The 15090-nt window shown below is 33.2% G+C and overlaps 1 protein-coding gene and 1 long non-coding RNA gene across 2 annotated transcripts; one reads left to right on the top strand and one right to left on the bottom strand.

Moving 5' to 3' along the window:
• Positions 1-7: 7 nt before the first annotated feature.
• On the bottom strand, positions 8-5776 carry LOC113041189 (uncharacterized). The gene is made up of 3 exons (XR_003275348.1): positions 5697-5776; positions 1732-2013; positions 8-88 (listed from the first exon to the last, which is right to left on the bottom strand). It is a non-coding gene; the product is annotated as an uncharacterized LOC113041189 (long non-coding RNA).
• Positions 36-7627, top strand: LOC113041188 (trypsin). The gene is made up of 5 exons (XM_026199587.1): positions 36-90; positions 1866-2025; positions 4054-4195; positions 5705-5968; positions 7146-7627. Exons 1-5 carry the CDS (start codon positions 36-38, stop codon positions 7314-7316), a joined length of 792 nt encoding a protein of 263 aa, XP_026055372.1. The 3' UTR covers positions 7317-7627.
• Positions 7628-15090: the final 7463 nt, after the last annotated feature.

The raw sequence follows: 15090 nt of genomic DNA, 5'->3' as shown, positions 1-15090 counted from the left end.
TCTCTGCGTCTGTGTCTGTCTGCGTCTCCATCAGTATGAACCTGCCGCTGCTTCTGCTCTGTGTTCTCCTGGAGCTCCTCGTGGTGAGCTGTAAGTACAGATTTATATTTCAGTCCTACAAAATCCTTTCAGTGCATTAACACAGTATAGCAGCATTGAATGTTGTGGAGCAAACATGTACTATTCTTTGAGCAAAGCAATGAACTGTAAGTGAAGTTTTTACTTCAAAAAGACAATCTTGTAAAAAAGAAAAAAAAGAAAAGAAAAAAAAAAAGAAAAAAGAAATAAATTTTGGGTGAATTGCTATGAATTTTCATGCAAATAATGACATGACAATTTTCATTTTAAAATGCCAGTGATAATTTTACAACGTCTGTCTTTTGATTTTAAAACGTGTTTTATAATTAGAATAAATAATAACAACAACAAAATTGTTTTTAATAAAATGAACTGATGGAATATTGCAATGTTATAGATTCAATCTGTCAAAAAATAAAATAAAAAATAAAAAGTTTTAAAATCTCAAGAGAAAAAGAAAAGAGAAAGATAACAAATCATATATATATATTTTTTTTAATTGTTATTTGAATAACTATATATACATATATATATATATATATATATATATATATATATATATATATATATATATATAATATTTGACACATATTTAATAAAAAGCTATATCAATTTTAGATTTTACTGAAGTTTCCTCACGACTTTGAAAATAAATGTGCTAAAATTCGCCAAAATAACTCTGCTACAGAATATTTAAGTCAAAGAATTTTACTGACACACTGATGTTTAATAGACATATACTGTAAAACAATGATGCCTGAGTTTTCTGAGCTTAAATAAATAAGGATTGCTATAGGAGACTTTTTGGATCTGACTTTTAATACTGGGTAGTGTATTTGTAAGCAATTTTGGACGTATGGCTGAAGTTTTGTCAGTGTTTTGATTTATTTAGTGCAGAAATGAAACATGAGGACAAACTAAAAGTTTCCTTTCATTGATGGATGGGCCCTTCATCCTGACAGCCTGCTCTGAGTGCAACTTCACTGAAAGAAATCCAAAGAAGCCTGAAACACATCGTTTTTCATTACCAACATGAAAAAAAAAGCCCTGAAAAGCAATTATAAATCTTAGAATGTGCAAAAAAATCTTAACCAATCCATCAGATGCTGGAATCTAACGTAAATTCACGCTGAATAACATAAAAAAAAACCACAACAAGGCTATTTAAATCCCCAAACGCTGTAATCTAAATCCATAAACACCGATGCTCAGCATTGTTTACTGTTTTTCGCTACTTCACGACATAAACAGTTGACAATAGAAGTACATAACCTCTTCATGTAAGGGGAATTCAATGCTTTGTGCGCTTTAACGTTTAGGATTTCCTCACGTTGAAAGCTTCATAAAGCAATCTGATAAAGGTCACGCTGCTGCCAATCCTCGCGAGGTCTAAGATTATTCAATCAAGGTTGCATTATAGAATATAAAATCAGCATGTATGTGTTTCACATGGGCAGGATGAAGGCCTGCTAATATTGTATAGGATTACTTTAACCGAGACTCATACAGCTGTCTAATTGTTAAATGCAGATCAAAAAGCCCAAGAATCATCTGTTCATGACGCACGTGTTTGGAAACTATAGTCTTGCGCAGACAGATTTAGACGAAGAGAAAAAGCATATTGTTTACGTTGCATTGTTCGATATTGACAACCTTGAGTTACACTCTCTCCTTCCAAGACAAAGGTTTGGAGTCAGAGCGGCCTCCACGTGTGCGTATGTGAAAGGAAAATCAAGAGCTTGAAGATGCTGTCAGTGAATTCACGTGTGTGCTGGTTTGTTTCTCAGGTCAGGATGTGATGCAGAGTCGTATCGTGGGTGGATACGTCCCAGCGCCGTACTCTATCAGATACATCGTTTCCATTCAGAGCGCCACGGGCCAGCACTTCTGTGGCGGGACCTTGATTAACAAATACTGGATCCTGACCGCAGCACACTGCAATATAGGGTGAGATCAATGAGCGGACACAGAAACTGTTGGAATTGAGCATTTGTGTGTATATATATATATATATATATATATATATATATATATATATATATATATATATATATATATATATATATATATATATATACACAGTACAGACCAAAAGTTTGGACACACCTTTGCATTCAAAGTGTTTTCTTTATTTTCTTGACTATGAAAATTGTAGATTCACACTGAAGGCATCAAAACTATGAATTAACACATGTGGAATTATATATGGAATTATATACATAACAAAAAAGTGTGAAACAACTGAAAATATGTCATATTGTAGGTTCTTCAAAGTAGCCACCTTTTGCTTTGATTACTGCTTTGCACACTCTTGGCATTCTCTTGATGAGCTTCAAGAGGTAGTGACCTGAAATGGTCTTCCAACAGTCTTGAAGGAGTTCCCTGAGAGATGCTTAGCACTTGTTGGCCCTTTTGCCTTCTGTCTGCGGTCCAGCTCACCCCAAAACCATCTGGATTGGGTTCAGGTCCGGTGACTGTGGAGGCCAGGTCTCTCTCCTTCTTGCTCAAATAGCCCTTGATTCCTTCAGTGTGACTCTACAATTTTCATAGTCATGAAAATAAAGAAAACTCTTTGAATGAGAAGGTGTGTCTAAACTTTTGGTCTGTACTGTGTATATATTTCAGAGATTCAGTATCAGGTTAGTCAGTGTGTGTTTTTCCATTTTGGCGAGACTAACTCAGATGTTGTGTTCTTCTAAGGTGATTTCCATAATAACAGTATGGCACTCAAGCATTCTATGTATTAATATTGGAAGGTCTAATGACAAAATTTGTAAAACAACACCAAAAATGTAAAGAAATAGAGTTTAAATATAGTAAATGTAATGATAAAGTGATAAATTAATGATAAAATAACATGACCTCAAATTCATTCATGATTATTGTAGTTTTACATTTTTTGAAAAAAAAAATATATATATATATTAGACAAAAATAAAACTACACAAACTACACCAATGATAATTAATAACACAAATAGTTTTTGTAACAATCTATGAGTGCATGTGTGTGTGTTAAACAAATAATATATTGTTGTTTTATAGCTGGTCTTCTAGCCTGATCATAACTGGTAAGGAGACTGGTTCAGAAGGGTTTTGACCACTTCTTCATTTAGTCAGGCTGTTTTTAGCTACTCGGGCTAATAGACCAGCTGATCAATCATCAAAACCATCTGAACACCAGCTGACCAGCTTAAACCAGCAAGTGTTGAAAAACTGGCAGACAGGGTTGCCAGTGGTTCACAGTAAAAGGTGACAATGGTTTAGGTATTATGGGATGACATACTGGCACTTAAATGCTATATTTTATAACTCGTATCTGTATATTTTAAATGATATAATGTTAATATACCAAGGTACTTGAGTTATCAAATCCTGGATAATAAAGGTGGGAAAAAAAGAACAGAATAGTGTTCAACTACAGAAATAAACCACAAAACACACTAATGTACATAACGGATAACAAATATAAGTTAAAATATAATCATAAGTAATTTCTGGAATTTAAAATTTTGATAATGTACGATTCATGGTTTTTATTTCCAAAAGCCATAAATGTGAAGGTATATTACAAGCAGAAGTACAGTAAAATACAATAAAAGTAGAGTTTTTGAACTCAAGTTCTTTAGGATAGTCTTTAGAATCATTAGGATATGAATATTTTGTAAATTTCCTACCGTAAATATATCAAAACCTAATTTTTTTTAGTAACATGCATTGCTAAGAACTTCATTTGGTCAACTTCAAAGGCGATTTTCTCAGTATTTTGATTCTTATGTAAATAACTGAGAACAAGTTATTTCTGGAAATCTACAGTTTTGATAATGTAAGATAATTCATGTTTTTTATTTCCAAAAACCATAAATGTGAAGGTATATTAAAAGCAGAAGTACAGTAAAATACAATAAAAGTAGAGTTTTCGAACTCAAGTTCCAAATCAGTCTTTCTGAAAATCCGTGTTGGTTTGTGTCTCCAGGGCGGCAAACATGAGGATCGTGGCTGGAGACTTTTCTGTGGGATTATATGAGGGGACGGAGCAGTTCCGCAGGCCTCATGTTTTAATACCTCACCCACAGTACAACAGAGCCACCAATAACGCAGACATCATGCTCATTAAGGTGAGGCAGTGCAATCAATGCTCCTGTGTTACACCGAACCCTCACTAGCTGTGAATCATTGATTCCTTTCATGCATATAAAATGAACACAATGATCCGGCATCAAGTCATATTACATGAAGTGATGGATGTGTCTCTCAGTAATCGGTGCGGAAACAATACTGCATGCATGTTTTACACCTTTAACGTTTTACTTGTAAACTTAAAATCCTATCCTTTTATATTAAAATTACTATACTATATAATTTGATATAATTTCACATAAAGGATTCATTTGTTAAAATGAGTCACCTACATTAGTGAACATGAACAACTAACCATAGAAAAATATTTTTGAAGCATTCCAGAAGTTCACATTCATTTCAGCATTTACTAATACTATACTACAATTATGAAAATGAAAAGTTATATCTGTTTATAATATTGCTTGGACATGAGCTTTAGCATGAACAAACAGTTATATTTTTATTAACTAAAACATTAACAAAGATTAATAAATAGTAAAACAAATCTATTGCTCATTATAGCTCATAATGCATTAATTAGTGTTAACAAATGGGACTATATAAAGCATAACACTTTTAATATAGTTAATATTATATTATAATATATTATATAATAATGATAGTATATTAGTATAATATAATATAATATAATATGTGACCCTGGTCCACTATACCAGTCTTAAGTGGGTTGGGTATAGTTTTAGCAAGAGCCAAAAAATAAATAAATAAATTAAATTGTTGATTTTTCTTTTATGCCACAATTAGCATATTAAGTAAAGATCATGTTCCATAAAGACATTTAGTAAATTTCCTACTGTAAATATATCAAAACCTAATTTTTGATTAGTAGCATGCATTGCTAAGACAAATTTAACGGCGATTTTCTCAGTATTTTAATTTTTTTTTCACCCTCAGATTCCGGTTTTCAAATAGTTGTCTCTCAGCCACATATTGTCCGATCCTAATAAATTGTACATCAATGCAAAGCTTATTTATTAAGACTTCAGATGATGTAGAAATCTCAATTTCAAGAAACTGACCCTTATGACTAGTTTTGTGGTCCGGGGTCACATAATATATAATATAATATAATATAATATAATATAATATACCATTTTAATCTTAGAATGAGGGGGGGGATCTACTATAAAAAAAATATACTTGATATATAAAATTCCATGCTAAGCTAAACAAAAAATTTATTGAAAAATAAACGTTTTGAAAAAGAATAATAATAATAAATAAATGTCTTCGTGTCTGTCCCACACTTCCCTTTCCACCATATTAATTTTGTCCTTAGTAAAATTATTTACGGAATTATAAAACATTTCCAATTAAGATGTAATTTAGTCAAATTAAGCAAAAAGTGTCATTATTTGAGATGTCAACTGGTGAAAATGTTAGGCATTCAGAAAAGTTTACTTGATAAATATAAGTAACATGAACAGCATTTTATGGCGTGCTTTATGTGCACTGTTAATTCTTCCTTTCTCTCACCTGTTCAGCTGCAGTCTCCCGTCTATGTGAACAGCTTTGTGTCTCTGGCGCCGCTGCCTCGGCAGGACGCTATGGTGTCCGTGGGTCGCTTGTGCACTGTGTCCGGCTGGGGCTTCACCACTCCAATGGGAGGAATCCCTGACACCCTGCGCACGGTCAAGTTGCCCATCGTGTCCAGCACAGTGTGCAATGCCACGGACTCGTTTAATGGAAACATCACAGAGAATATGATCTGTGCAGGATACAGCGAAGGAGGGAAAGACGCATGTAAGGTGAGACAATCGATTACTGCTTCACAGGCACTTACCTTGATGTGAATGGCACATGACAACTGACTTTTTCTGATCCTGCTGGAAATCTGTTATTTATGAATAAGTGGTGTTCATAAATAGTAGATATTTTGGATTAATTAAAAAACAAACTTCTTGGAATAAACTACTGGTAACTATTAGCACGATTTTAGTGATTTAATGGACTTTGTTTTGAGGAACATGGTCATCTTAAATTCAGTAATTATTTGGATGTCACACTGTTTTTGCCAACAACTTATAAATGTAATTGGTTGCACTGCTGACTGGGTCTAATTAAACTTAGAAATGTGTGGCCATTTACTTTAGTTATCAGATGCTAATTAATTAAAAAATAAAATAAAATAATGAAAAACATCCAGTTATATAAACATTTTAAAACTTAAGTGGAGCTCTTTAATTAACTAACTCTGTACTTGTCTTGAGAAATCTAAAATAAATAAATAAATAAATAAATAAATAAATGTAAATGTATGCAATAATCTTATTCAGTCAGGTTAGAAAAATCTGGTATTAATTAAAGACAAAATGAATGAATATAAATGCACTACGGTTCAAAAGCTTGGGGTCTGTAAGATTATTAATGCTGGCTCTTATGCAGCATTTTTTTAATTAAAAATAAAAGTAAAATTGTATAAAAGTTTATAAAAATTTTAAAAGAGCAGTTTTCTATTTAAATATATTTTAAAATGTAATTTATTTCTGTCATGCAAAGCTGTTGATTTGAAAAAAAAAAAATATATATATATATATATATATATATATATAAACAAAATGCAGCATCATTACTCCAGTTTTCAGTGTCACATCATCCTTCCAAAACCTTTCTAATAAATATGATGATTTCTTGTTCAAGAAACATTTCAGATTTACCTTACATATATTTTGACAGGCAGTGCAAAATAATTAAGAAATAAAAACAAAAAATACATTTGAACTGGCGTTTTAATTCTATATATTCAACCCCTCTCCCCCAGATCCAATCTGCTACAGTAAGTAATACTACATTTTTAAGACCCGAGTAATTGTGAAAGCACATATTCTTGTGTCGTAGTGAGGTTCTCCTTTTAGTTCTAGTCTGGTCAGTCTTCTTGCATACCATCTGATCATAATCGTATTAATATGATGGATCTTTCTGCAGGGGGATTCTGGAGGGCCGCTGGTGTGTGAGGGCCGTGTTTATGGCATCGTCTCCTGGGGCAATGGCTGTGCTGATGCCCGGTACCCCGGCGTCTACACATCCGTCTCCAGGTTTCGTCAATGGATCGATGGAACTATATTTGGCTTTTATGGAAGGTGCCTCAAGTATTAGACTGCAGTGTTACCCCAGCACTCCCCTAATCGAACTTGAAACGGCCTCGAAACATGCCAACACGAATACTGTTGCTACTTTCTTCTAATTGAAAAGTTAGGACTGTTGATGATTTCCAGACGAGTACAGCACTGCTCTGAAGCAGCACATCTGTTCCTCAACAGCTGGTAGACCTTTTTTAAACACTGTAGTTTGTAGCAAACTGTTCCTTAAATGTGCCATATTGCTGCTTCCCCACAACGTCAGAGAGAAAACTAACAATAGAAAGCTGAAGGAATATTTAAAAATAAAAACGCAACAAATTACGAACACTTTTAAATGTAATGGTACAGTACATGTGAGAATGAAATATTCAACATTAAAATGATTTTAATCAAACAGACTTTCATTTGGACTGTAACCAAACTGGTTACACTTACAGGTGAAATGAATAGTTTACTTAAAAATTATTTTTAATCATGTTTTGTTGACCAGTATAAAACTGCCTTTTTGTCTTTCATTTGTGTAGCACAAAATTAATAATTTAGCAAAACGCACAAGCCAAGGTTGTGGACAAGGATATAGATAAATAAAAAAAGGGACATTATATATATATATATATATATATATATATATATATATATAGTAAGACATTTAAAAGAATTCATATATGAATAAATTTTTACTCAGCAAGGATGCATTCAGTTGGTCAAAAGTGACAGTAAACACAGTAATAATGTTACAAACGATTTCTAATAAATGCTTTTCTTTTTATTCATCAAAGAATCCTGAAAAAAGTATCATGGTTTCAAAAAAAAAAAAAAAATGTAAGCAACATCACGGTTTCATCAGTAATGATGCTAAAAAAAAAATCACAGGAATAAATTACATTTTAAAATATATTCAAACAGAAAACAGTTACTTTAAACTGTAATAATATATCACAATATTGTAATTTTTACTGTATTTTTGAGCAAATAAATGCAGCCGTAGTGAGCATAAGGGACTTTTTTTTTTTTAAACATTAAACTTTTGATGCTAGTGTATATATAAATAAGGAGGTTCTTTGACAATGCAAAAGTATTGAGATATTAATGTTATGTTCTGCATAAAATATATTTTAAACCACCCTAAACTGGTTCGCTTGTCTTGAGTGGTTTTAGAGGGGTTTTGGGCTCATCAATGTCTGACTTGATGAAAAAAACCTTTTTTTTTTTTTTTAAGTAGGATGTATGGTTTAGTCTTAAACGAGTTTCATGTCAAATAAATAATATTTGCATTTAGAGACATTTTTTAATAAACTCATACTGAAATATCTGACTTTTGATGACAAAATTTGAGCAGTTTGAGAACTCTTCAGACACACATATGAGATGACTGATGTTTGTTTTCTCGGGAAAGAAAAGGGAAGCGTAGGATTTAAACAAAAGTCTCAATTTAATCTCAATGCTGTCTAGTAGACACAATTGAGATACACATGATAGATCTTAACTGTGATTTTTTTCTCTATGTAGTTTTAGGAGTCTAGTGTTCAATCTGTTCCCTATCGTCTGTCCTCTTGTGTTGATATCTACCTCTTGAATGGCTGCTTTTAGGTTATTCTTCTGAGCAGGTGTGAAAGTGATTCCAGGAAGGAGTGGCTGAAATCTGGACAGATTAAACTACACCCAATAGGTCATCTGAGGCCACATCAGCACACCGTAAATACTGCACGCCCTGCTTTGACAATAATTCTCAAATGACAAAACTAGGGAGATGTCCTTCATCTTAAGGGCGTGTTCTCCATCCAGTGATGAATATGAGGCTCCAGCATTACAGATTACATAAAGAGACGTCTCTATTGTGAGATCCATAGCTTGAACACGTCAGAGGGGACTTTGAAGACCTATCGCATGACATATTCAGTCACAGTCTCGTACGGGGAGCATCTCAAAGGGATAACGGACATTTTTATTGTGCAGATTTTCACACTGTAGGATTTAGCACGGACCAACAATAGCCTCATGATTGCAGCTCTCAGGGGAATCTGGCTTTGTTATCAAATAGACAAAACATGTCATGTAGCATTGTGCTGTGTCTGAAATTAGACCAGGCTTATCGGTTTTTCCCTGACTGGTCTAGTTTAAGACTAAAGTTATGAAGTAGACCTCAAGACTGTGGTTCAAAATCAATACAGTCCAAAACACGGCAAGAACAATTATTCACAAAATAAGTTTGTTAGGTTTTACATTATAAAAAGAAGGACAAGACAAATATACAGTGTAAAAAATAATCGTGATTTTAACAGTAAAAGACTGGAAAAATGCTACAGGAAAAGCTTGTTAACTGGTTGACAGTAAGTTTAGTATATTCCGTGGATAAATGTAATTACATTGCATGTAATTTTACAGTAAAGTTTTTTACAGTTTTTGGAAGTGAAAAAGAAAAAAATCTTTGTATAATTTACAGTGGCAAACTGTAAATTCACCCAGAATTCCCTGCGTGATAATTCATATTTGATGGGTTTTTTTGTTTAAATTGCATTTCTTCGTTTTTTTCTAATCTGTTGTGTACATTAGGGTTTGATTTTACATTTTAGTTAAATTAATGTTTATTGCATTATTTCAGTATTATCTACAGTATGTCACCATGATGGGGTTTAGTGTTTATGTGAAAGCTCAGCTCATAGAAAAGCTGTTTGTGATGAGCTTTGGTTCATCATTGCTTTCTCATCACAACCAGTTTTTGGTTTTGATCAGTGCATTACAATGGTTCAAAACAGATATTAGTACTTCAATATGTTGGTTTATTAACAATACATCAGTTAATGAAATACAGTATTTTAATGTGGATTTAAGTTATGTCTGTAAAACCTAAAATGTTGCAACCATATTTTTTATGGGGAAGTTTGGCAATCCTAGCTGCTGGTATTTTACCGTAAATGCCGCTTTTTTATTTTATACAGTGTAGATAGATAGATCAATAGATAGATAGATTGAAAGATAGATAGGTTTTGTATTTATGAGGATTATGACTCCAACCCACAAGAGGGCGTTTAATCCACATCCATTAAAAACAAAATAAAATAGGATTTCCTGTTGCATAAAATTCCATACAGAATATGCTTCATTTTGGCAAAAATACAGAAGAACCTTGTGTCTGTCTTTCTTTTGTGCCATGGGTTGGCCAGCTGCCGGCGCTGCCCACTGGCTGATGGGACAGCAGGTCCGCTCTGCTCTGCTGGACAGGACAAAACACTGACACAAGCTCAGCGTGAAATTATGAGCAGCCTCTTTCTGACTGATGCAGCGTTTCATTCAGAGCTCTGAAAATTAGACACAATTCTAAGATAAGGATGCATGCAAAAAATTAAATGCAATGCAAGCAATTAAAATGCATTGCATTTAATAAACTATAGCATAATTTATGCTCTGTTGTTTGTGTGAGGCAGACATTTACTGACAAATCAATGGCAAAGCTAACCATTTTTTTTCTTTCTCAATATAGTTTGGAAACTATCCCACATTTGACTTTTGAAACGTGACTGTGGCTCTAGGCGACACTTAGGAACTTGAATGCAGCTTCATTCGAGCGTATTGGCACGTGGACTATGTTTTGTTCCACTCTTTCAAATACTTGGTTCAATTAAATACTTACTTTGCCACTAGGGTAAATCTGACCCGGACTTTGCAACATGTGCAATATAACCTTCCTAGGAAATGGAAACAGTTGGTCAACTTTAAAACCCACTAGCATTAGTGGAGCTATTGTGATTTATGGTGCATACTCTCAAATGCACTCTCAAAGAGAGGATGGGTCAAGATGAGTGGCCTAAATAGCTTTTTTTTGTTTGCTTTGTTATGTTTTTGGCATTGCTAGAAACTCCCACATCTATGCCACGTAAGAGCTCCTCATACACTGCAAAAACAGAAGTGTGCTTAATTGTGTTGAAGTACTTTAAATCTTAAAAGTACTCACCCCTAAACCATCTCGATTGGGTTCAGGTCCGGTGACTGTGGAGGCCAGGTCTCTCTCCTTCTTGGTCAAATAGCCCTTGATGCCTTCAGTGTGACTCTACAATTTTCATAGTCATGAAAATAAAGAAAACTCTTTGAATGAGAAAGTGTGTCCAAACTTTTGGTCTGTACTGTATATATATATATATATATATATATATATATATATATATATATATATATATATATTTTAGTGCTGTCAATCGATTTAAAAAAATTAACTAATTAATCGCACAATTTTTTAAAATTAATCGCGATTAATCGCGATTAATCGCAATTAAAAGACTGAAACTTTTTGGATATGTAAATGTAAAATGTAAATAATTAATGTAAACTCAAGACAAAGAAACTATTTAAATTCAAAATATGATTGTTTATTGGAATTTTTGTTTAACTTGTAACACAGATTTTCTCATGTAAACAACATACCTGCAATAAACTATCAATATCCTCCAAATTAACTGTTGGCTTGAAAGCCATATTTATTACAGAAATAAAAACACAGGCATGTAAGTACCATTTGAATTTCAAAACAATCAATGCCAATAAAAAACAAAAATGATTTCCATGTTGAATTCTAAGTGGACTGCAAAAAAATTCCAAAGTATAGTCATTGCCAGTGCTTTAAGTGGGCTGGTATGCACCCATACTCAGTAACGCCACTTCCAAATATAGCTCTTGAGCGTACCGCCACCTCTCCGTGCGCCCAGAACGTGCTTGTAGCGTACCAGTACGCTCATTTGGACATCTGTTTTAATAGAGGTTTTAATCTTTTACCTGCACTGCCGATTTTCAGAGCGCCCTTCACAATGCAAGCTTCCTAATTCATCCCACCCAGAGCAGAAACTACATTACCCATTCACCCTTAAGTTATACAAGTGAATAGCGCATGTGTCGCTTTTCCCACTGTTAAGTGTCAACAACTCAACGTGGCCGGAGAAGGTGTGTGAAACTCGTTGTGAGTTATACTAAAGCAAAATCTTGAGTATTTATTGTCTGATAAACATTAAAAACTGTCTGCGGAGGTTGAGTCGTCATGCAGCCCCCGCTGGCTGCTCATTGGATGCAGCATCTTTTTTCTAAGTTCTAAACAAATACCGTAGACGGCAAGGCACAAATTTAGATATTCATTTATCTAATTAATCTATAGCCTATGCACAAAGACAATATGATCTTTTTGTTCCCTTTTTGTTTTAAAGCTTGATGAAGAGAGAGAGCGCAAGTTGCTGCAGCTGAGGAGGACAGTGATGCACGCGCACAGGAGTGATTGACAGTTCGCGGCACTGTGTACAAAAATACTCCGCTACACAATTATTTCTTTATTTTCGTTTAAGCTTATTAACGTTAGCGTTACAGAAAGGTCTGATTTACGCACTGTTACAGTCATTGTTTTTTTTTTTTTTTTTAAACAATGACATTAGAGTTCATGATTTTAATGTTGCTGTTTCTTGTGGCAGACTAAATGAAGAGTAATGTTTCTTGTGGCAGACTGAAGAGTAATCCGGCAGAGTTTTATACTGAAACTTTCCGTCTAAAAGTCCTTCCTTGGTCTTATCCATATTTCTTTGCACGTTGAACACACATAGGCCACAACTGGAAATAAAAAAAAACTGCAACCGCGTTAATTGCGTTATTTTTTTTTTAACGCGTTAAATATTTCAAATTAATCGAATGCGTTAACGCACTAATTTTGACAGCACTAATATATTTATATATTTATATATATATATATATATATATATATATATATATATATATATATAATTTTAATGAAATCAAAGGCTACTTAAGTGTACTTAAGTGTTAAGTGCTTTAAGTTTTTTACAAAGTGCACTTTAATAATGTCAAATTAAAATTATAAATTTAAAAAATTTATAAAATTATAAAATTTAAATCATTGTTTTAATTATTTGTTCATCATGCTAAAAGTACACTTAATGTTACATTTTCAGTACTTGATTATATTTATTACTGTTTAATGCAACATATTAATTAAGTGAAATGCAAAAATATTTAACTTTATAAAATGTGCAATTACCAATATATTTCAATATGAAATACAAATTATATAAATTAGTTTGAAGTACATGAATGCTTGTCGCAAACTTTTGCAGCACACTTGAACCATGATAAATTATATAGCACATTACTTTATTCCTAGTCTCCAAACATATTACATTCTGTTCACTCTTAAGTGTATCTCAAGGATATAAAGAGATAATTCAGTCAAAATGGATGGATCTGTTAGTTACAAACATGCAGCTGTTCACTTCAAAAGACATATATTGATGTACTGGAGTACTTGCTGATTATTGTGATGTTTTCATCAGCTGATGGCACCCATTCGCTGCAGAGCAAGTGATGTAATGCTACATTTTCTCCAGATCTGTTCCAGTGAAGAAACAAACCCATACATTTTAGATGGCCTGAGGGTGTCACTTTTTATTTTGGTGTGTACTACTCTACTTATAGAAATATAACTATATTTGAGCAGGAGAGAAGGGCTTCCTACTAAATTTCATAGCAGGTAAATGCAACGATCACAATCTGCAATGGCTAATGAGTCCCATCAGTCAAAGCTGAGTAAAACAAAGCCTTTGCCCCCAATGAATGATGCAATGATTGCTCTAACAGCTTCAGATGTACCCAGCCACTTAGTGTTAGGAACACACATTTGAACATGAAGGCATCTATTTTTCACCTTCAGCATGTAGAGAAACTCAATTGAGATGAATAGCACTACTGCAGTCCTGGCAAATTGAACAGCTTACCTGGGGATCCTCTGACATGAATTAAAACCTTCTGACTTCAGTGGAACGGTGACTGGGATAAAACGAAAGATAATAAGAATTAGGCACAGAAACACTCTGATCAAAACTCTTTAAGAAATGGCAAGTAATGGAGGAATACTTCACCTAAAAACCCATGTAGTTTTCTTTCTTTCATAGAACACAAAATAAGCGGCTCAGCTAAATGCTAAATAAATTAGCTAAATTAGTTTTGTACAATGAAAGTGGATGAGAAGCAGAGACATTCTGCTAGTTATCTCATTTTGTGGTCCATGCAAGCTAGTTGCAATGACATAAAAGCATCAAATTTTAAAGTCATGTTACGTTGAATATTTCAGTTAGGTGATGCTTTAAAAGGGTCATCATTAAAAACAGAACTGGTCTTTTGAAGTAAAAGTGTTGCACTATATAAATATACTGTAACTTTCATAAAACTTTCCTCTCCAGTCCAGTACAAGAACATGGCTTGTTCTAACAATTCACGCTTGAAATAGCAGCTAAATTGACGGCAGTTTTTGAGAGCCCGCAGATCTAGAGCAACATACAGGGTATCAAAAAATAGACACAATTCAAGAACATGTCGTCTGTAAACAGCCTCTACAGACAGACAGATGTCAAATTCAATTCTGAAATGGATTATAATATATATATATATATATATATATATATATATATATATATATATATATATATATATATATATATATATTAAAATCATTATATGGACATTTCTGGTGTATATGCAATGATTTACTGCTTACTGCAAATAAAATGTAATGCATTTGGTTAAATCAGCATATCATGCATTCAATAAACTTTAATGGATTAACAGCTCTGGTATAAACTAAATTATAACTTTTTTAAGGTATATGCATTTACATAGAGAGAAAAAGAGAGAGACTTTTTTTCCCACACAGTTAAAAATTTACTCAGCAAGGACACATTAAATCAATCAAAAGTGACATTTGAGACATTTAGAATGTTACAGAAGATCTCAAATAAATACAGAAT

Source organism: Carassius auratus, chromosome 23 (assembly GCF_003368295.1).
Source record: "Carassius auratus strain Wakin chromosome 23, ASM336829v1, whole genome shotgun sequence".
NCBI lineage: Eukaryota > Metazoa > Chordata > Actinopteri > Cypriniformes > Cyprinidae > Carassius > Carassius auratus.
This window is presented reverse-complemented; position numbering and strand designations above follow the sequence as displayed.

Coding starts and splice junctions, on each gene's coding strand:
- LOC113041188 (XM_026199587.1), top strand. CDS start 36: ATGAACCTGCCGCTGCTTCTGCTCTGTGTTCTCCTGGAGCTCCTCGTG. Junction 91..1,865: donor GGAGCTCCTCGTGGTGAGCT/GTAAGTACAGAT, acceptor TTTGTTTCTCAG/GTCAGGATGTGATGCAGAGT. Junction 5,969..7,145: donor GAGGGAAAGACGCATGTAAG/GTGAGACAATCG, acceptor ATCTTTCTGCAG/GGGGATTCTGGAGGGCCGCT.